Source organism: Rattus norvegicus, chromosome 1 (assembly GCF_036323735.1).
Source record: "Rattus norvegicus strain BN/NHsdMcwi chromosome 1, GRCr8, whole genome shotgun sequence".
Classification (NCBI taxonomy): Eukaryota; Metazoa; Chordata; class Mammalia; order Rodentia; family Muridae; genus Rattus; species Rattus norvegicus.
In genome coordinates, this window is record NC_086019.1 from 145,850,102 (window position 1) to 145,871,184 (window position 21,083).

The following is a 21,083-nucleotide window of genomic DNA, read 5'->3' on the forward strand; positions in this document are numbered from 1 at the left end:
TTTTTCATAGTTGCTGCAGACCTCACATAGCCTTGACATCAAACAATGACTTCTGATTGTTTTGGTCAAACTCCCTTGGGGAGGCTATTTGTACTGGGCAAGCCCACAGGTCAGATTCAGACAGCTTAGTGAGTGGGATCTTCCAGGGAACCAGCACACAAGCCAAGTGATGACCCCTGGGAATTGGGCTTTTAGGGCGCTCCAAGCCCATTCCTCTCCTGCAGAGTCTGGCAAGTTGGTGACCTTCACTAGGGTTATGAGGTTTTTTTTTTTTAAAGGTTACTATGGGGGTAGAAACAGGAAGAGAGAAATAAACAAGTTGATACCCCATAGTCTTTTCTTTTCTTACCCAATGTTTTTCTTAGAATAATTACTGCCCAGACTTTTGCAAGCCGGGTTAATTTCCAGGGCTTTGGAAATGCTGGTCGCTACAATTTTTGCTTTCAGAAATCCTTACTCATTGTTTGCTTGGTTTGCTGTTGTTTTCTTATTTCTTCAAATTAGTTGTCAAATAAAGCCAGGAGTTCCCTTCAGTCTCTTTGGAACCTTTTAAAAATTTTTTTTCAAGACAGGGTCTATGCAGCCCTGGCTGTTCTGAACCTTGCTCTGTAGACCAGGCTGGCCTTGAGCTCACAGAGATCCAGTTGTCTCTGTATCTCCTAGTGCTGGGATTAAAAGGTGTGCACTGCTCTGTCTCGATTCTTTGCAGCCTTTTAAGGAGTAAACACTCTCTCTGTTCTTCTTTCGTTTTGACAGTTGCTTGTTGAAGAGAACTGTCACTTCTTGTCTAGTCTCTGGTCTTCACATTGCTTTTCCAATGGTTCCACATAGCCTGTGCTCCTTTTGATTTGTATCCTATTTGTATGAAATAGGCAATTCCACCTGAAGACCTCCCTATGTTCAGGTCTGCTAGGTGAGTGTCCCTTAGAGCTCACATCTGTGGTTCCTACCAAATCAGGCCGGGAAGCTCACTGTGTGTGTCTTCTGTCTTGTGACTGGTAGTTACTGAAGAGCTGTCATAAGGTAACATCATATCTACTTTTCACTTAGCTCACAGGCTTCCTATAAGACGGCACCCACGTCCAATCAGCGTCTGGCTCCCTGCAGTGTGGTTTGTATGGAAAGGCCTGACACATGTGTTAGCCTTTTCTCTGTTTACCAATGTTAGAACGGTAAACTGTTTCCCAGCACCCTCTACATGTGGTGAACAGGATGTTTTCCAGCATTATTTAGTCTTGCTGCCTTCAATGTGTTTTGTATGACTAACTTTACTGTAATTATCATTCTTATTAATGTTCAGATTGCCACATTATGCCTACCTGGGGACTCTTTGTGTTAACTCCAAGTCCTTTCAACCCAACTCCAGAGCTTGTCTATAAGAGCTTCCTTGAGTTCTCAAAAAGACATTGTTGTGCTGTGAAGGCCTAGTGCTTATTTTCTGATTCAGACTATAATTGATGACAGGCATCCTCACTGCTATTGAGTTAGCTTATGTTAGATTTGTGTGCACTTATACCAATGCATAATGCTGGGCATTAACATAATGTGTGCTAATTTGCATAATGTATATCACATAGCATTGAAATACATACATAAATTTAAATGTTTAATTAGATAACAAAATTCTAAAGCACATTCTGTACTATCAGAATACCTCTTGGATATAATTTATTTCTTTTGTAACTACAGTATTTTAAGTTTTTTCCTCAGAATGTATTTCATATATTCTGAGAATGTTATTATTTTCTTTAATTACATTGTCAAGAATCTACAGGAAAAATTATGGTGATGATGATGTTTGCTTTTTCCCACGGGAGCAACTTTAGTGGCTCATCATTGAGTCTGCCCATGGCTTCTAATGCTCTTCATCAACTTCAAGGATGTTTCTTCTATTCCTGATGTTAATAAGACAGGTATAAGCAATGTATGCTGAATTTTAGGAAGTGGTTTTATCTATAAGTATGATTAAAACCAAGTCTTTGTTCCTTGGGTTTCCAAGTTCATCGGTAAATCTCCCAGTGCTCAATCAGCCATTCACTTGAGGACATCATTTCTTTGTGTTTTTTTGAAAGAGTTCATAACCAATTTGTTCCCTATTATTTAGTGTTTTATCTATACCCTTTATCAAATGGGTTCTAAGCATCAGTTTTCCAGGCTGCCTCTTTTCGGTGAGGGTTTCAGAACACTGAACCTGAACTTGTCCTGACAGCCTATCGTTCTTACTGTGATCTGGAACGGAACAGTTTGCTTAAGGGTTTCCAAACACTCTCACAGCAAAAGTCTTTGGCCCTCACCTTTTTGCCATTAATAGTTATTTCAGCTCTAATCTTCCCAACTTAAAATTAGAATTAATATTTAAATATATATCATACTGTATATTATTTTAAAAGCACATTTTGTTACAGAAACTTCAGAATGTATCCTGTTCTCTGCTCCCTGGTTTTCAGTCTCTCTCTGAGGTGACCATGCCCTCAGTGGGAGCTCCCCTCACGTCTGCAGGGCAGTGGAACTGGAGTGCCTTGCTGTTACTCACTAGTGAGCATCCACCAATCCTCTGTCTCACACTCCTATGTGTACATGTGTACACTCTTTGTCTTCCCGTTCACACACAATATAATGTGCCATATGCATATAAGGTAGTGTCATATGTATTTCTATAACTTATATAATTCTGAAACACATATTTCTAGTATAATATTATGCCATATGTAATATATATACATATATATATATATATATATATATATATATATATATATATGCACATGTACCACCATACCTGGCATTTTTATGTGAGTGCTGAGGATTGAACCTAGGTCCTCACACTTGGAAGACAAACATTTTACTATGATTGAGCCACCCCTTAAAATCACCATCACTACCACAGTTTCAGTCATTTTTAAGTGTATCAGGAACCATCACCATCACCCAGAGCATCCTATAACTTTTAAAACATGAGTCCTCTACCCACTTAGCAAAAACTCTGTGTTTCCCTCTTCCCCGAACACTGAGTAGCAATGGTCCTACTTTCTGTTTGTGTGAACTGTCTCAATTGTCCTTTAACAATTGATTTCACTTGGTAGACTTTCTTCCTGGTCGATCCATGAGAGCTTGTGTCAAAATGTCCTTTACCTGCAGGTACAACATAGGTGCCATTATGTGGAAGGCCACTTGTCGAGTCCTGTGGACAGTGCTACTGTGAGCGTGGATGTGCAAACACCTGCGTGGGTCCCTGCTCCCAGTCCTCACAGGCATCTACCCAGAAAGCAGAGCCACTGGGCATGTGGTTGTTTATATGAGGAACTGCTGAGGTTTTAACCCATGCTCTCGGGTCTCCAGCACTCACGTTTTCATTATGTTCGCCTTGTGTTTTTTTCTAGAGGAAGAAAATGTGATTGCTGTTCCCTTGGGCAGTCGAAGTGTGAGGATTACTGTGAAAGGACCTGCCCTGCTCTGTAAGTAGAATTTCACCTTAGCATGTTACAAAATTCCCTGACAGCAATGTCAGAAAAACAAATGAAAACCCACTTTCCCTGTTCATGGCAGGCATTTCTGCCCATTATACTCAAACAGTCTAGGAATATACAGTATACTGCAGGAACTGTTTTAAATCCACTTTGAAGAATTGAAATGGAATTTCATCACTTCAACCATCCCTCCCTTTAATCCTCTCCCTCTCCCCTCCACTCATTTTCCTTGACTATTATTATTTGTGTGTGTGTGTGTGTGTGTGTGTGTGTGTGTGCACATGTGTGCATGCGCTATGAATTGATCTGTTCTCATGGTTTAGGGTGAGGAGGATACCAATTTGATCCTAATGTCCTCGTGAAAGGAAAAATGGAGCTCTCTGCTCCCAAACCCCGTGGGAGAGAGACCTCACCCCCTGGTCAGGTGGGTACTCCTGAGGCTGCAGAGCGGAAGAGACCACCAGCACTGCCCACCCCTGCCCACATCCCTGGCCCAAGAGGAAACTGTATAAGGCCTCTGGGTTCCCGTAGAGGAGGGCCCAAGAGCAGCAGGACCGCTGTGTCTGAGACACCGCCAGAACCTGAAGGGATCTACCGGATAAACAGTTCTCTGCACCCAAATCCCATGGGAGGGAGAGCTAAACCTTCAGAGAGGCAGACACGCCTGGGAAACCAGAAGAGACTGCACTCTGCACACATCTCTGACGCCCGAGGAAAACACCAAATGCCATCTGGAACCCTGGTGCACGGAAGCTCCCGGAAAGGGTGGTGCAGATCTTCCTGGTTGCTGCCGCCTCGGAGAGCTCGTAAGCAAGACCCCACGAGCAAACTTGAGCCTCGGGACCACAGGTAAGACCAACTTTTCTGCTGCAAGTGACCTGCCTGGTGAACTCCAGACACAGGCCTACAGGAACAGCTGAAGACCTGTAGATAGGAAAAACTACACGCCCGAAAGCAGAACACTTTGTCCCCATAACTGGCTGAAAGAAAACAGGAAAACAGGTCTACAGCACTCCTGACACACAGGCTTATAAGACAGTCTAGCCACTGTCAGAAATAGCAGAACAAAGTAACACTAGAGATAATCTGATGGCGAGAGGCAAGCACAGGAACCCAAACAACAGAAACCAAGACTACATGGCATCATCGGAGCCCAATTCTCCCACCAAACCAAACACTGAATATCCAAACACACCAGAAAAGCAAGAGCTAGAGTTAAAATCATATTTGATCATGATGCTGGAGGACTTCAAGAAAGACGTGAAGAACTCCCTTAGAGAAACACAGGAAAACATTAATAAACAAGTAGAAGCCTACAGAGAGGAATTGCAAAAATCCCTGAAAGAATTCCAGGAAAACATAAATAAACAAGTAGAATCCCATAGAGAGGAGTAACAAAAATCCCTGAAAGAATTCCAGGAAAACACAATCAAACAGTTGAAGGAATTAAAAATGGAAATAGAAGCAATCAAGAGAGAACACATGGAAACAACCCTGGATATAGAAAACCAAAAGAAGAGACAAGGAGCTGTAGATACGAGCTTCACCAACAGAATACAAGAGATGGAAGAGAGAATCTCAGGAGCAGAAGATTCCATAGAAATCATTGACTCAACTGTCAAAGATAATGTAAAGCGGAAAAAGCTACTGGTCCAAAACATACAGGAAATCCAGGACTCAATGAGAAGATCAAACCTAAGGATAATAGGTATAGAAGAGAGTGAAGACTCCCAGCTCAAAGGACCAGTAAATATCTTCAACAAAATCATAGAAGAAAACTTCCCTAACCTAAAAAAAGAGATACCCATAGGCATACAAGAAGCCTACAGAACTCCAAATAGATTGGACCAGAAAAGAAACACCTCCCATCACATAATAGTCAAAACACCAAATGCACAAAATAAAGAAAGAATATTAAAAGCAGTAAGGGAAAAAGGTCAAGTAACATATAAAGGCAGACCTATCAGGATCACACCAGACTTTTTGCCAGAAACTATGAAAGCCAGAAGATCCTGGACAGATGTCATACAGACCCTAAGAGAACACAAATGCCAGCCCAGGTTACTGTATCCTGCAAAACTCTCAATTAACATAGATGGAGAAACCAAGATATTCCATGACAAAACCAAATTTACACAATATCTTTCTACAAATCCAGCACTACAAAGGATAATAAATGGTAAAGCCCAACATAAGGAGGCAAGCTATACCCTAGAAGAAGCAAGAAACTAATCGTCTTGGGAATAAAACAAAGAGAAGAAAAGCACACAAACATAACCTCATATCCAAATATGAATATAACAGGAAGCAATAATCACTATTCCTTAATATCTCTCAACATCAATGGCCTCAACTCCCCAATAAAAAGACATAGATTAACAAACTGGATACCCAACGAGAACCCTGCATTCAGCTGCCTACAGGAAACACACCTCAGAGACAAAGACAGACACTACCTCAGAGTCAAAGGCTGGAAAACAACGTTCCAAGCAAATGGTCGGAAAAAGAAAGCTGGAGTAGCCATTCTAATATCAAATAAAATCGATTTTCAACTAAAATTCATCAAAAAAGATAAAGAAGGACACTTCATATTCATCAAAGGAAAAATCCACCAAGATGAACTCTCAATCCTAAATATCTATGCCCCAAATACAAGGGCACCTACATACGTAAAAGAAACCTTACTAAAGCTCAAAACACACATTGCACCTCAAACAATAAAAGTAGGAGATTTCAACACCCCACTCTCATCAATGGACAGATCATGGAAACAGAAATTAAACAGAGATGTAGACAGACTAAGAGAAGTCATGAGCCAAATGGACTTAACAGATATTTATAGAACATTCTATCCTAAAACAAAAGGATATACCTTCTTCTCAGCTCCTCATGGTACTTTCTCCAAAATTGGCCATATAATTGGTCAAAAAACAGGCCTCAACAGGTACAGAAAGATAGAAATAATCCCATGCGTGCTATCAGACCACCACGGCCTAAAACTGGTCTTCAATAAAAATAAGGGAAGAATGCCCACATATACGCGGAAATTGAACAATGCTCTACTCAATGATAACCTGGTCAAGGAAGAAATAAAGAAAGAAATTAAAGACTTTTTAGAATTTAATGAAAATGAAGGTACAACATACCCAAACTTATGGGACACAATGAAAGCTGTGCTAAGAGGAAAACTCATAGCGCTGAGTGCCTGCAGAAAGAAACAGGAAAGAGCATATGTCAGCAGCTTGACAGCACACCTAAAAGCTCTAGAACAAAAAGAAGCAAATACACCCAGGAGGAGTAGAAGGCAGGAAATAATCAAACTCAGAGCTGAAATCAACCAAGTAGAAACAAAAAGGACCATAGAAAGAATCAACAGAACCAAAAGTTGGTTCTTTGAGAAAATCAACAAGATAGATAAACCCTTAGCCAGACTAACGAGAGGACCCAGAGAGTGTGTCCAAATTAACAAAATCAAAAATGAAAAGGGAGACATAACTACAGATTCAGAGGAAATTCAAAAAATCATCAGATCTTACTATGAAAGCCTCTATTCAACAAAACTTGAAAATCTGCAGGAAATGGACAATTTCCTAGACAGATACCAGGTACCGAAGTTAAATCAGGAACAGATAAACCAGTTAAACAACCCCATAACTCCTAAGGAAATAGAAACAGTCATTAAAGGTCTCCCAACCAAAAAGAGCCCAGGTCCAGATGGGTTTAGTGCAGAATTCTATCAAACCTTCTTAGAAGACCTCATACCAATATTATCCAAACTATTCCACAAAATTGAAACAGATGGAGCCCTACCGAATACCTTCTACGAACCCACAATTACTCTTATACCTAAACCACAAAAAGACCCAACAAAGAAAGAGAACTTCAGACCAATTTCCCTTATGAATATCGACGCAAAAATACTCAATAAAATTCTGGCAAACGGAATCCAAGAGCACATCAAAACAATCATCCACCATGATCAAGTAGGCTTCATCCCAGGCATGCAGGGATGGTTTAATATACGGACATCCATCAACGTGATCCATTATATAAACAAACTGAAAGAACAAAACCACATGATCATTTCATTAGATGCTGAGAAAGCATTTGACAAAATTCAACACCCCTTCATGATAAAAGTCCTGGAAAGAATAGGAATTCAAGGCCCATACCTAAACATAGTAAAAGCCATATACAGCAAACCAGTTGCTAACATTAAACTAAATGGAGAGAAACTTGAAGCAATCCCACTAAAATCAGGGACTAGACAAGGCTGCCCACTCTCTCCCTACTTATTCAATATAGTTCTTGAAGTTCTAGCCAGAGCAATCAGACAACAAAAGGAGGTCAAGGGGATACAGATCGGAAAAGAAGAAGTCAAAATATCACTATTTGCAGATGATATGATAGTATATTTAAGTGATCCCAAAAGTTCCACCACAGAACTACTAAAGCTGATAAACACCTTCAGCAAAGTGGCTGGGTATAGAATTAACTCAAAAAAATCAGTAGCCTTCCTCTACACAAAAGAGAAACAAGCCGAGAAAGAAATTAGGGAAACGACACCCTTCATAATAGACCCAAATAATATAAAGGACCTCGGTGTGACTTTAACCAAGCAAGTAAAAGATCTGTACAATAAGAACTTCAAGACTCTGAAGAAAGAAATTGAAGAAGACCTCAGAAGATGGAAAGATCTCCCATGCTCATGGATTGGCAGGATTAATATAGTAAAAATGGCCATTTTACCAAAAGCGATCTACAGATTCAATGCAATCCCCATCAAAATACCAATCCAATTCTTCAAAGAGTTAGACAGAACAATTTGCAAATTCATCTGGAATAACAAAAAACCCAGGATAGCTAAAACTATCCTCAACAATAAAAGGACTTCAGGGGGAAATCACTATCCCTGAACTCAAGCAGTATTACAGAGCAATAGTGATAAAAACTGCATGCTATTGGTACAGAGACAGACAGATAGACCAATGGAACAGAATTGAAGACCCAGAAATGAACCCACACATCTATGGGCACTTGATTTTTGACAAAGGAGCCAAAACCATCCAATGGAAAAAAGATAGCATTTTCAGCAAATGGTGCTGATTCAACTGGAGGTCAACATGTAGAAGAATGCAGATCGATCCATGCTTATCACCCTGTTCAAAGCTTAAGTCCAAGTGGATCAAGGACCTCCACATCAAACCAGATACACTCAAACTAATAGAAGAAAAACTAGGGCAGCATCTCAAACACATGGGCACTGGAAAAAATTTCCTGAACAAAACACCAATGGCTTATGCTCTAAGATCAAGAATCGACAAATGGGATCTCATAAAACTGCAAAGCTTCTGTAAGGCAAAGGACACTGTGGTTAGGACAAAATGGCAACCAACACATTGGGAAAAGATCTTTACCAATCCTACAACAGATAGAGGCCTTATATCCAAAATATACAAAGAACTCAAGAAGTTAGACCGCAGGGAGACAAATAACCCTATTAAAAAATGGGGTTCAGAGCTAAACAAAGAATTCATAGCTGAGGAATGCCGAATGGCCGAGAAACACCTAAAGAAATGTTCAACATCTTTAGTCATAAGGGAAATGCAAATCAAAACAACCCTGAGATTTCACCTCACACCAGTGAGAATGGCTAAGATCAAAAACTCAGGTGACAGCAGATGCTGGTGAGGATGTTGGAGAAAGAGGAACACTCCTCCATTGTTGGTGGGATTGCAGACTGGTACAGCCATTCTGGAAATCAGTCTGGAGGTTCCTCAGAAAATTTGACATTGAACTGCCTGAGGATCCAGCTATACCTCTCTTGCGTATATACCCAAAAGATGCCCCAACATATAAAAAAGACACGTGCTCCACTATGTTCATTGCAGCCTTATTTATAATAGCCAGAAGCTGGAAAGAACCCAGATGCCCTTCAACAGAGGAATGGATACAGAAAATGTGGTACATCTACACAATGGAATATTACTCAGCTATCAAAAACAATGACTTTATGAAATTCGTAGGCAAATGGTCGGAACTGGAAAATATCATCCTGAGTGAGGTAACCCAATCACAGAAAAACACACATGGTATGCACTCATTGATACGTGGCTATTAGCCCAAATGCTTGAATTACCCTAGATGCCTAGAACAAATGAAACTCAAGACGGATGATCAAAATGTGAATGCTTCACTCCTTCTTTAAAAGGGGAATAAGAATACCCTTGGCAGGGAATAGAGAGGCAAAGATTAAAACAGACACAAAAGGAACACCCATTCAGAGCCTGCCCCACATGTGGCCCATACATATACAGCCATCCAATGAGACAAAATGGATGAAGCAAAGAAGTGCAGGCCGACAGGAGCCGGATGTAGATCTCTCCTGAGAGACACAGCCAGAATACAGCAAACACAGAGGCGAATGCCAGCAGCAAACCACTGAACTGAGAATAGGACCCCCGTTGAAGGAATCAGAGAAAGAACTGGAAGAGCTTGAAGGGGCTCGAGACCCCTTATGAACAACAATGCCAAGCAACCAGAGCTTCCAGGGACTAAGCCACTACCTAAAGACTATACATGGACTGACCCTGGACTCTGACCTCATAGGTAGCAATGAATATCCTAGTAAGAGCACCAGTGGAAGGGGAAGCCCTGGGTCCTGCTAAGACTGAACCCCCAGTGAACTAGACTGGTGGGGGGAGGGCGGCAATGGGGGGAGGATGGGGAGGGGAACACCAATAAGAAAGGGGAGGGGGAAGGGGGATGTTTGCCCGGAAACCGGGAAAGGGAATAACCCTCGAAATGTATATAAGAAATACTCAAGTTAATAAAAAAAAAAAAGAAAAGAAAGGAAAAATCAAGTTGTATGTCAATATCTCTACAAGGAGTCAAGGAGATGTCAGAAGTTTGGGACTAAAAGAAGAACAAATTAAATATAGACCTACGAATGACCTTCGACCCGGAAGTACAGGCTTTGGTGCTGATTTATCATGGTTTCCAGCCCAGATGTCAGTGAGGCTAGTGAAGGCTTTGTGAGCTGCAGAGAGTGTCTATGGAATTGCAGTGGAGCTGTTTCTTCACTGAGGTCAGATGACGTCTCTTACCTTAGAGTTGTTGCTTAGGGTGGAAGCTGGAAGTGACATGGTTTTCCTGCTCTCTGCCAAGGTATCCTTGTAGCTTCAAGCAACACTCCCTTAGTTGTATACAGAAGACAGTGGGTCTCAGACAGACCAGACTGGGCTGTGAGTTGAAGAAGCTTATGGGATTTAGGGGATTATTTTTATTGTTTTAAATTCTGTGTCTGTGTAGGTGCATACCAGTGCAGGAGTCTATGGGGGCCAGCAACATCCAAACCCCTGGAGCAGGACTCGTAGGCAGTGGTGAGCTGCCCAACAGAGCTTCTGGGAATGAAACTCAGATCCTTAGCAAGAGCAGTACGGTCTCTTAACCACCGAGCCATTTCTTTACCCTGATTGGTTGAATTTGGTTAGGTCTGCACATCCAGAACAATAGACACTACCAAGAAGCCACACAGAGTGAAGGTGGCTGAGTCAAATATATGCAGCTGACTTTTTTCTAGGCCACTACCACAGATTTCTTTTTTAAAACCATAAGAATTTCTCGGGGCCAGTAGTGTCTCACATTTCTGGTAATGTGTGTATGGGTGTGTGCGTGTGTGCATGTGTGTGTATGAATACATGTGTATGTATATGTTTGTATGTATGTGTATACATGTATATGTGTATATGATTGTATATATGTATGTGTGTATGGGTGTGTATGTATATGTTTGTTTGTGTATATGTATATACTTGTTTGTATATATGTATATGTATGTATGTGTATATGAGTATGTGTATATGTGTGCATGTGTATGTGTATATGCACATATATGTATGTGTGTTTGCATGTGTGTGTATTGTATGTTTGAATGTGTGTATATGTAATGTGTGTATGTGTATGTATGTGTGCATGTGTATGTGTGTATGTGTGTATACATGTGTATATGTGTGTGTTTGTATGTGTGTGTCTTTGTGTATATATGTGTGCATGCACACATGTAGGCAGGAGTGGAAGTGCCTGTTGAAGCCAGAGGTGGATATCAGGTGTCTTCCTTAATCACTCTGCACCTTATTCTTTGAGACCTGAAGTTCACCAGGCTGCCTGATTGGCCAGCAGGCCCCACAGACCTGCCTCTCTGGATCCTCAGTGCTGGGATTGCAATCGCTTGCTACTGCATCTGCATTGTTTTTAGTTTTTTCTATGGGATCTGACTCGGGTCCTTATGCTTGAGTAGCAGGCAGCTTGCTGACTGAGCCATCACGCCATCCTTAACTTTGGAGGGGGGGAAATTCTTTACCCTTTACGATTTGCACTAATGACACACACTTTCTTGGAAATGCAGTATCAAACGTTTGGAGATGTGCTTTCTGAATGGTTTGAAACTCTTTAGCACTCTGTGGTCAGTCCTTCCTCCTTGTAAATTCAAATGTAACACCTAGAAACTAGCAAAACTCATCCTTATTAAATTCCATGAATCATCTCAGTAATAAAATTGTGAGATATCATTTGAACTAGAAAGTATAAAAGCACCAGGCATGGTGATACATGCCTGTAACCCCTAATCACCTAGGAGCTGGAGTCAGGAGGGGGGGAGTGTTCAAGCCAGCCTTGACTTCACTGCAGATTCCAGGCCAGTTGGACCATGTAAGGCTCTATTCAAAAAAAAATCACCCCATTTCACATATAGTTACATCAATAAATAACAAATCGGGAAAGTGCTAAAACTTCACAGCAACTCTAGCCTTCAAATGAAAATAGCAGAGAAATCTATCAATAGTTGAACTAATAATAGCAGGAACTAATCAGGATGTGTGGAACATTATTCGCTGATAAAAAGGGAAGACATTCTGAGGCATGCTGCATGGTGGATGGTCCTTGAAAATATTGACCCAGTGAAAGCTGCCAGCTACCAAAAGCCCCATGTCAACCGATCCGTCAGACAGAATACCTAGACAAAGACAGCTACAGAGATGGAAACTAGATGGGCTATGTCCTGGCTCGGTGTGTTAGATGGGGTAGCAGAAAGTGTTGCAGTCTTAGCTTGTGGTAAAAACGCTGAGGGTGTTAAAATAGTGTATTTTGTATAGGTGATTGGGGGCTGGAAATGAGCTCAATAGCATGAGCTCTTGGGTTCAATACCCAGAACTGAAGAGGTGGGCAAACAGACCACAAAGAAAGCAAGAAACTGGGTGGGTTCTAGGGCATGCTAGTTAGGTATCAACAGTTGTTTATTAGTTATTTATGTAAAGTGTGTGATTTGGGGGATTTCTTGAGACAGAATCTCACGTGGCCCAGACTGGCCTGGCACAATTGGTTTAATGTGTTGCCCTAATGACACTGAAGGCTGAAGTTCAGTTTTGGAAGGTGGTAGTGTTGCTTTGAGAGAAGGTCTTGCTCTGTGGTCCAGGAACTCATCCTGTACCCTAGGCTAGCTTTGAACTTGTGCTAAACTGCTTGCCTCAGTCTCCTGAAGCCTTGGTTTGCCAGTGTGAGCTACCATGTTCAGCTTTAAGGGACATTTTCAGTCATAAAAACAGAATACACAAGCAGTAAACAGAATAAGTTCAGGCGAATGCCCCGGGGAGGCCTCATTTTCAGTAGCCTGTGCTGGTGGATGAAGCATGGCTTTGTATTAGAGACTGGCACTCTCTGCGGTTCAGAGTTCAGAAGTTCTCCCACTTCTCCAAGTGACAGATCTATTGCTTGGAGTTTTCCTCTTCTGGACAGCCCCACAGGCAGCTCTGGAAGTCTTTCTGAAAACCACCCTTCTCCACTGGCTGACTGGCAAAGGATTTAGTTTACAAGTCTGAATTTCACAGTACAGAACGGGTTTTGTTTTCTTGTTTTATATAACTGGGTTTTTTTTTTATAAAAAGCTATATTTCTGAGATCAAGCTTATTTTCAGTATTAAATCACCCTTTAAAAGTCCACATTAGCTGTAACCTTCCAAGTGGCTGCAGAATTGAAAACTGAGAATGCTTGGTACCATTAATTTCAAGTCCCTTTGTTGTGGGATGGAATTTAATTATAGAATGTCCATCTTACAATCTGCTATTTAAAGCCTGAATTTCTAGCATGTTCTAATCCTAGCCACATTACTGTAGGGAACACGCAGCTCTAGATTTTCCAGTCATGTGTTCCTCCCCAAATGGAAGCAGTAAGAAAGTCTCTGCAAAGGCAACGTCATTGTTTTTGTAATTATAGCAAATGTAATTATAGCAAAGCTAAGGCTTTAACTATGTCTGGCTCAGCTGGTGAAGTGACTTAGCAGCTAATGGCACTTGCTGCCAAGTCTGGCTACCTGAGTTCAAGCCTCAGGAGCTATGTGATAGAACAAAAGAACCACCAGTAGTGTGGCGGCACACACACACACACACACACACACACACACACACACACACACACACATCCATAAATAAGTAAATGTAATTTAAAAAATAATAAGCCTGGAAAGATGGCTCAATGTTCAAGAGTGCTGGCTGCTTTTGCAGGGGGAAGTTTGGTTCCCCGCACCCACATAGTGGCTCACATAGCATCTGTCCAGCTCCGGGATATATATCCAATGCTGTCTTCTTGTCACTGTGGGTACTGCATTCATGTGGTGGACACACACACACACACACACACACACACACACACACACACACACACTTTTAAAAGAATCTTTAAAATTCAAAGTAATAATAAACCAAATGCTCTAATAACTATAATCCAAAAGGTCAATATGTCACAGGCTGGAACCTCCACCAACTGCAAGAATACAATTTTCTCCCCAGTTCTGTCTTCTGAGCATGACGGGAACTATGGCTCTATACATAATGACCGAAGGAAAGCAATGCTGAGCAGGACAGGTACACTCTGCAGACATGCATTTGCTGTGGGCCCAAGTCTGGGGTTGAAGGGCTAGCTGTATGCCCTCACTCACAGCCACCTAAGAATGCCTTCCTAACCTCCACAGCCAAGACCAGTGGTTCTCAACCTTCCAATGCTGTGACCTTTTGATACAGTTTCCCATGCTGTAGTGACCCCCACCCTCCCAACCATAACACTTTTTCATTGCTATTTTATAACTAATCGTGTTAGGAAGTCTTTTACACTGTTATTAATCATAATGTAAATAAATATCTGTGTTTTCTGGTGCTTTTGGGTGAGCCCTGTGAAAAGGTTGTTTGATCCCCAAAGGGGTCACAACACCGAGATTGAGAAACACTGGTCTAAACAAATCTCTTGTTCACCTGGTTTTGCCTGTTTCCAAAGATGCCACAGTGTAAATCCTTTAGTTAGAGACAGCTAGAAGCATTCATTATTTTTGAAGCCGTCATTATTTTTCTTAAGTACATATTAAGATGTTTGAAGTTGTCCTTTCAGGGGCTGGAAAGACGGGCCAACAGTTACTCTTTCAGAAGACCTGGCTTCAGTTCTGCACCCTCGTTGCAGCTCACACTCTCCTGTAACTCCAGTTCCAAGGGAGCTAATGTTCTCAGACTTTCATGGGCTTCTGCATGCACATGGTACATGTATGATTGTGCTGGCTCACATGCAGAAACATAAATATAAATTAAATATATTAAAAGTGTATAATTATAAAATAAGTTGCAAAGATTTGGACATAGAAGAAGGCATTGGCTCCTGATGGTGCTTTCTACCATGTGAAGCTGCTGGTCTACTCGCTCACGTCTCCATTTCTTACTAGGGAGGCTGGAGGGGAGAAGTTACTTTGGCAGTGGACAATAGAACTCAGAGGTATATTTGCTTCCTTAATAGTGGTGGGATGATCAGAGACTCCTGGCGTCTCCCACCTGCTTTAGATGCCACAGAGGGCTCTATGGGAACTCAGAACTACAGCATTCACTTCTGTAGGTCTCCCAAATCAAACTAATGGAAATAAACGCTACCCTGTGATTTAGTGGATGGATGTCATGGCAACTGGTTTTCCTTTGCTCCCAGATCACCTCTCCAGATTCCCACACGCTCCTTGCTGAGTTCCTGGGAAGTGTGGAAAGCTGTTCTTCAGCACTGTGGCAAAGCAGCAGTTGCTCTAACGCAGCACACATCTTTGGATCAGTTCCTGGTTTGGCTATGGGGCCGTATATTCACAGCCCATGGACAAGATGAGAGAAGGCTGCATAGGGAGTCTCTGTGCTTGTTTGTGTGAATTTATACCTACTTAAAAAGAATATTTTAAAGCAAAATTGAGATCCTTCTGAATGGGTAGTAAGAATAGGTAGCTTCCCTCACTCCATGATATGGGCATAAAAGAGATCATGAAAAAGCACAAAGTGAGAAAAGATTCCTCTTTATTCTGTGGTGGAAATGGTTCTGAGAACTCGGGTAGGTATGGGCCCAAAAGCCCTTGTCAGCACCTCAAAGTCTCACATGGCTGTTCTTCCAATATCAAACAGTGTCCATCCACCGAGGAGACAGAGCCGTATTGGTTGATCATACCTGCCTGGTGTTGCACTTAGCAATCGTGTCATTTAAAAATCAAATGCCTTTAGGATGGTTCCCATATTGACATCTTATTTTCAAATTTTCAGTCATTGAGTCAAAAACACTTCAAGGAAGCAGAGGAGAACACAGCTTCAACAGCCCTGGGGTTTTTGTTGTGGAAAACACGACGATTGAGTTTCAGAAAGGTGCCGACAGACAAACCTTCAAGATTGCGGGACCCCTGATGGCTGACTTCATCTTCAAGGTAGACAGACCGTCTTCAGAGACTCCTGGTTAAGCACCGCAAGGGAAGCACAGTGGGCGTATCCATTTGACCAGCCCATCCCCAAGAACTCTTCCCCTCTCACGAATAGAGACTCTAGGAATTAAGAATCAATCTTTGTTCTTCCAGGGGAGATAATTTCCTATTCGTCACCCCCATGTGTCATGCTCAGTTTAAGTCCATGTGGATTTTGACAGAGATGGGTACTAGCTAAGCATGTCATCCTGGGGAAGAAAAGGAGAGGACAGAGGGTTATTCTTTGGCTTCCTTGACAGGGGCTGTTCCTTCCATCCTCAGCCCTGCAAGGCTGTTGTAACGCAGCAGTTGATTCAAGATCAGGATCACGGGTGATGAGGAACCCTGCACTAGCATCCTCTCAGATTGTGTCTTCCCAGAGCTGCGAGCCCACTTCTCTCTCTAGGTAGAGTTGAGCCATCTTCCCTTGTGCAAAGGACCAAAGTATAGATTTCAATCTATTGCCAAAGCAATGCAAGTTAAAAGCAACCTGGTGTAGCTACAGAAGAAAATGAACAAGGAATGAAAAAAAAAAACAATTATTCAGTGAGCAGTGCTTTCCTCCATTTCTAGAGAAATCATTCAAAATGTAGCAGAAGAATGAAAATTGCCTTAATGGTCAATTATACCTTTATGAAGGAAAATGATGTTCATTACTTTTCTGGTTGCTATAGCAACGAAATCCTGGACACAAAGAAATGAAAGGGAGGGGAGAAGGAGGGCTTTACTTTGACTCACAGATGGAGGGTATAGCCTGTCGTGGTGGGTGAGTCATGGTGGGAGCATGCCGTCAGGAAGTAGAGAGAGAGAGTCAGGACCCGCATCCAAATGGGCCTTCCTGTCTCAGCCTATTCTAGAAACTCCTTTACAAACACATCAGAGGGTTGCCTCCCAGATGATTTTTAGATCCTTACGATATTAAGCATCACAAAAGACCCCTGAAATCTTTTTATAAACTTTATGTTTAACATTGTAACTTGACAAAGAATGTTCTATTGAGACATTGGTTGTCCTTGCCTCCAGAGAGACATGGAGTGCTTTGACTAGATTGGAGAACTCATCTGAATCTCTCGGGTCCCACTTCAGCCTGCAGTGTGACAAGCCAAAGGTTATAAATAGTGTGTGATTGGTTTGTGCTAATTGACAGACTCTAGAGTCACCTGGAGGTGGGCTCCTGGGCTTGCCTGTGTGAGATTACATGGGTTATATTAGCTGAGGTGGGAAGACTGACCTGTCTACAGTAGGTGGGGGGATTCTTTGCCTGGGGTCCTGGACTGTATGCTGAGTGGAGTGAGCTGAGAGGTCAGAAGCATTCCTTCACCCCTTGCTTCCTGGCTGTGAATGTGATGTGCCAAGCTTCTTGAAGCTGCAGCCTCCTTGTCTTGCCCATTGTGACAGATACGACAGGTACAGTAAGCAGGAGCAGAAAGTAATATACAGTGATCGGTGCTGGAAAATGAAGAGACTTTTTAAAGTATAAAAATACTAGTTGATTTTTTTTTCTGCTGTAAAAGTGAAAGAGATTCGGCCAAGTAGCTGGCCTGTTCTATGCCAAGGAGGTTTACGTCGCTCTCTGGTTTGCCATGGCCCACACTTCTCCAGTTGCCTCCCTCATGTTGCATTAAAGGCACAGGCATCTTCTGCCATTCAGTTTGTTCCCAGTGTCTGTCATCTGACTGGCTTTCATAGGAGTCGTGTGTGGGATCCAGAAAGAAACATACTCATCTCTTTGGTCTTTTATTATAGCATGAATTCTTTTTTTTTATTAACTTGAGTATTTCTTATTTACATTTCGAATGTTATTCCCTTTCCCAGTTTCCAGGACAACATCCCCCTAACCCCTCCCCCTCCCTTTCTATATGGGTGTTCCCCTCCCTACCCTCCCCCTGTTACTGTCCTCCCCCCAACAATCACTTTCACTGGGGGTTCAGTCTTAGCAGGACCAAGGGCTTCCCCTTCCACTGGTATACCATGAATTCTATACTTCCTCTGCAGTGTTCCTGCGTGATTCTCCCTCACACACATAGACATAGTATTTCTTCCTTTTAATTGCTAAGAGTATCTGTAATCTCCTTAAGTCAATATAGAGGACCCCGACTGGGTAAGAGACAGCGATTGCCTGGATACGACACCTATGAAGATTAGTATTTCAAGATAGTGTTACAGTGTCTGCATTAATAGAACTTGAGATCCTGTCGATTCTTTGCACAAAATTGTACATACTCATAAGCTTTAGATCTCTCTGTATGTGGGTGCATGTGTGTGCTTGTGCACGTGGAAGCCAGAAGTCCATGTCAGCCATTGCTCCTTGGGAGCTGTCTAGTTTATGTTTGAAAGACAGTCTCTCATTGAAACCCATGACTCATTGATTAGGCTAGGCCAACTGTCCTGTGAACCCAGAGATTCCCCTGTCTTGTCTCTCAGGGCTGGAATCACAAGTGTGTGCCACTATCCCCAGCTTTTGTTTTAAATTCAGTCGCTGGATAGCAAACTCAGGTCTATACGTGGCAGGCACTCTATCAACTGAGCTGCTTTCTGGCCAGCAAACCAGTTCTGTGAGTTTTCTATATATGCACGCATAGTTGTATACCCTGTGTGTGTGTGTGTGTGTGTGTGTGTGTGTGTGTGTGTGTGTGTAGGAGACATGCGTTTTTGGGAAAGTACCCTTAAGTTCATTTATAATACAAGATTCTTAAAATAATTTTAACACTATGTATTCACGTATCAATTGCACAAATAAAGATTATTTCAAACCTCATTACCCAAACATGCACTCACCTCTTAGGAAGCTGTGATTTGACAACGTGCCCTCTGCACTCTGATTTAGCAATCCCTTTGTCCTCTGTCAGAATCCTCACTCCCTCAGACTGAATAAACAGCCTGGGCTTCAGCTTTAGTGTCTGGAAAGCCTTTGGGCTCTCGAGACTGAAGGGGTTGTTTAAAAACATATTTATCAAAGAGGGCGTTACACACAACTAACTAAACAGAGTGTCATTTCCATGCCTACAGCCGTGTTCCTCCATGGGCTGTGGTGTGCTTGGTGGGAGAGAATCTGGCAAAGTTGGAGACACTTAAAATGGAACAAGAGTGACTCTGGTGTTGTTTTTCTCTGGTTCGGGAGCTTGTCCAGATTATGGTTGTTTCTAGGAAATATTCTTTTTATCAGACACTTTTTTTTCTTCTTCCAATTTTGGTTCAGAACATTGTAGTGTTGCCCGGCTGTGCTGTGGCTGAGGTGAAGGACTCTTCACTTACGTCCATCTTTTCTGGGACCACTATGCAGTCAAACAACACTCCTTTGATTAGAGGGAGGGGTAATGTCCATATGGGGGCATTGATGACTGTCCCCGCATGTCATAATATCTCTTGTCTTACTCCATTGAGGACATCGGGTATAGAGATGGCTTCCACCTAAGACTGAACTCTGAGGCAGCAGGGCCCGGGGACCACCTCCTCCATGCACTGGCAGCACAGTTGTGGGGATACTGGACTCTGCTTGTCTTCACCATATATGTCATACGTTTCATAAAGAGCAGAGCTTTTAGTAAAGGGTCTATTAGAAACTACTGTGTTTTTATATATAACATATACTTCACCCAAGAGAAAAAAATTCTGTTTTCTACTCTTTATGAAACTCTCTTCTCATAGCTAGACTGACCCGGGAAACCTTGTCTTTTTTTTTCTTTCTGTGGGTTTCTGGATCTATAATCTTGTTTTCCTGAACAGTAGTTTCTCATGGTGGCTCCTGTCCCATCTCTGTTGCAACGGGGTGGTCTATCCTGGAATATGAGGATTTTGCTCCTGCAGTCCGTGTACCTGGCCATCCGGGGCAGTAGATTCTCTTGGCCAAGTCACTGCTCTTTTCGGCAGTTGCTGACTGGCGAGCTAGAGCAATAGCTCTCAACTTTCCTAATGCTGCGACCCCTTAATGCAGTTACTCCTGTTGTGGTGACGCCCTGCCATACAATTATTCTCGTTCCTATTTCATAATTATTCTTTTACTACTGTTATGAATCGTAATGTAAGTGTCTGTGTTTTCTGATGGCCTTAGGCAACCCTGTGAAAGGGTAATTTGACCCTCGAAGGGGTCACAGCACACAGGTTGAGAACAGCTGATCTGTAGGCAGTGCTCACCCAGAGGGGACTTACCTGTCATTGGCATATTGGAATCTGTGTGCAAATGGTTAGGATTATCAAGTTGGAGTATGTTTCATTGAGATTACCTTATGAGATAAAATTAAGTTACCTTAATGAAGATACGTGTTCCTGTGGTAGAAACCTCTCTGGGGGATATATGGAGAGAAAAACACATTTGTCTTCTTTGTGAAGTTTTCCCTCTACAACCTGTTGTCGAGGCAAAGTCATTTTCATTCAGTTCAGATATTTTGTGTTCCTGAAGGAGTATATTTTCTGGTTGCTTTCCCCCTAGTTCTCAAGCATGCCATCTGTCTCCAGGTTTCTCTGACCCAGCTCTGATAGTTTGGATGCCCTCTACCCAGAGTCTTGCTAGAGAATTATGCTAGTTCATCTAGCTGCCTGGATTCTTTTCTGCCAGAGAACAAGCCACGGCCTCACCACGTGGGGGCAGCAGAAGTGAAAGCCACAAATTCCCAAGTGCTTTAGAACACAGCCAGGTGGCAGGGATGCGGGATGAGGGTGGGGGAGTGGTTTGGGGCCAGGATCTGCCTGGGCTTCCAGAGGTTGTTATTAACAGAGTGCAGCAGATGGAATGTGTGGAAAAGAGGGGGACTCTCTTATTATTCTGGAGGCTTACTATGCAAAACCAAGGTATTAGTGGGATTGGCTCTATCTGAGGGCTGTG

At 42.3% G+C, this 21,083-nt stretch overlaps 1 protein-coding gene across 3 annotated transcripts in view; it reads left to right on the plus strand.

The window, feature by feature from the left end:
• Adamtsl3 (ADAMTS-like 3) overlaps positions 1 to 21,083 on the plus strand; it is a 308,192-nt gene that overhangs the window by 152,098 nt on the left and 135,011 nt on the right. For all 3 annotated transcript variants that reach the window (NM_001107533.2, XM_006229477.4, XM_017589168.3), the window contains exons 8-9: positions 3,381 to 3,455; positions 16,071 to 16,228. In NM_001107533.2, coding sequence (NP_001101003.2) covers positions 3,381 to 3,455; positions 16,071 to 16,228 — 233 coding nt within the window. The remainder of the gene's footprint in view (positions 1 to 3,380; positions 3,456 to 16,070; positions 16,229 to 21,083) is intronic.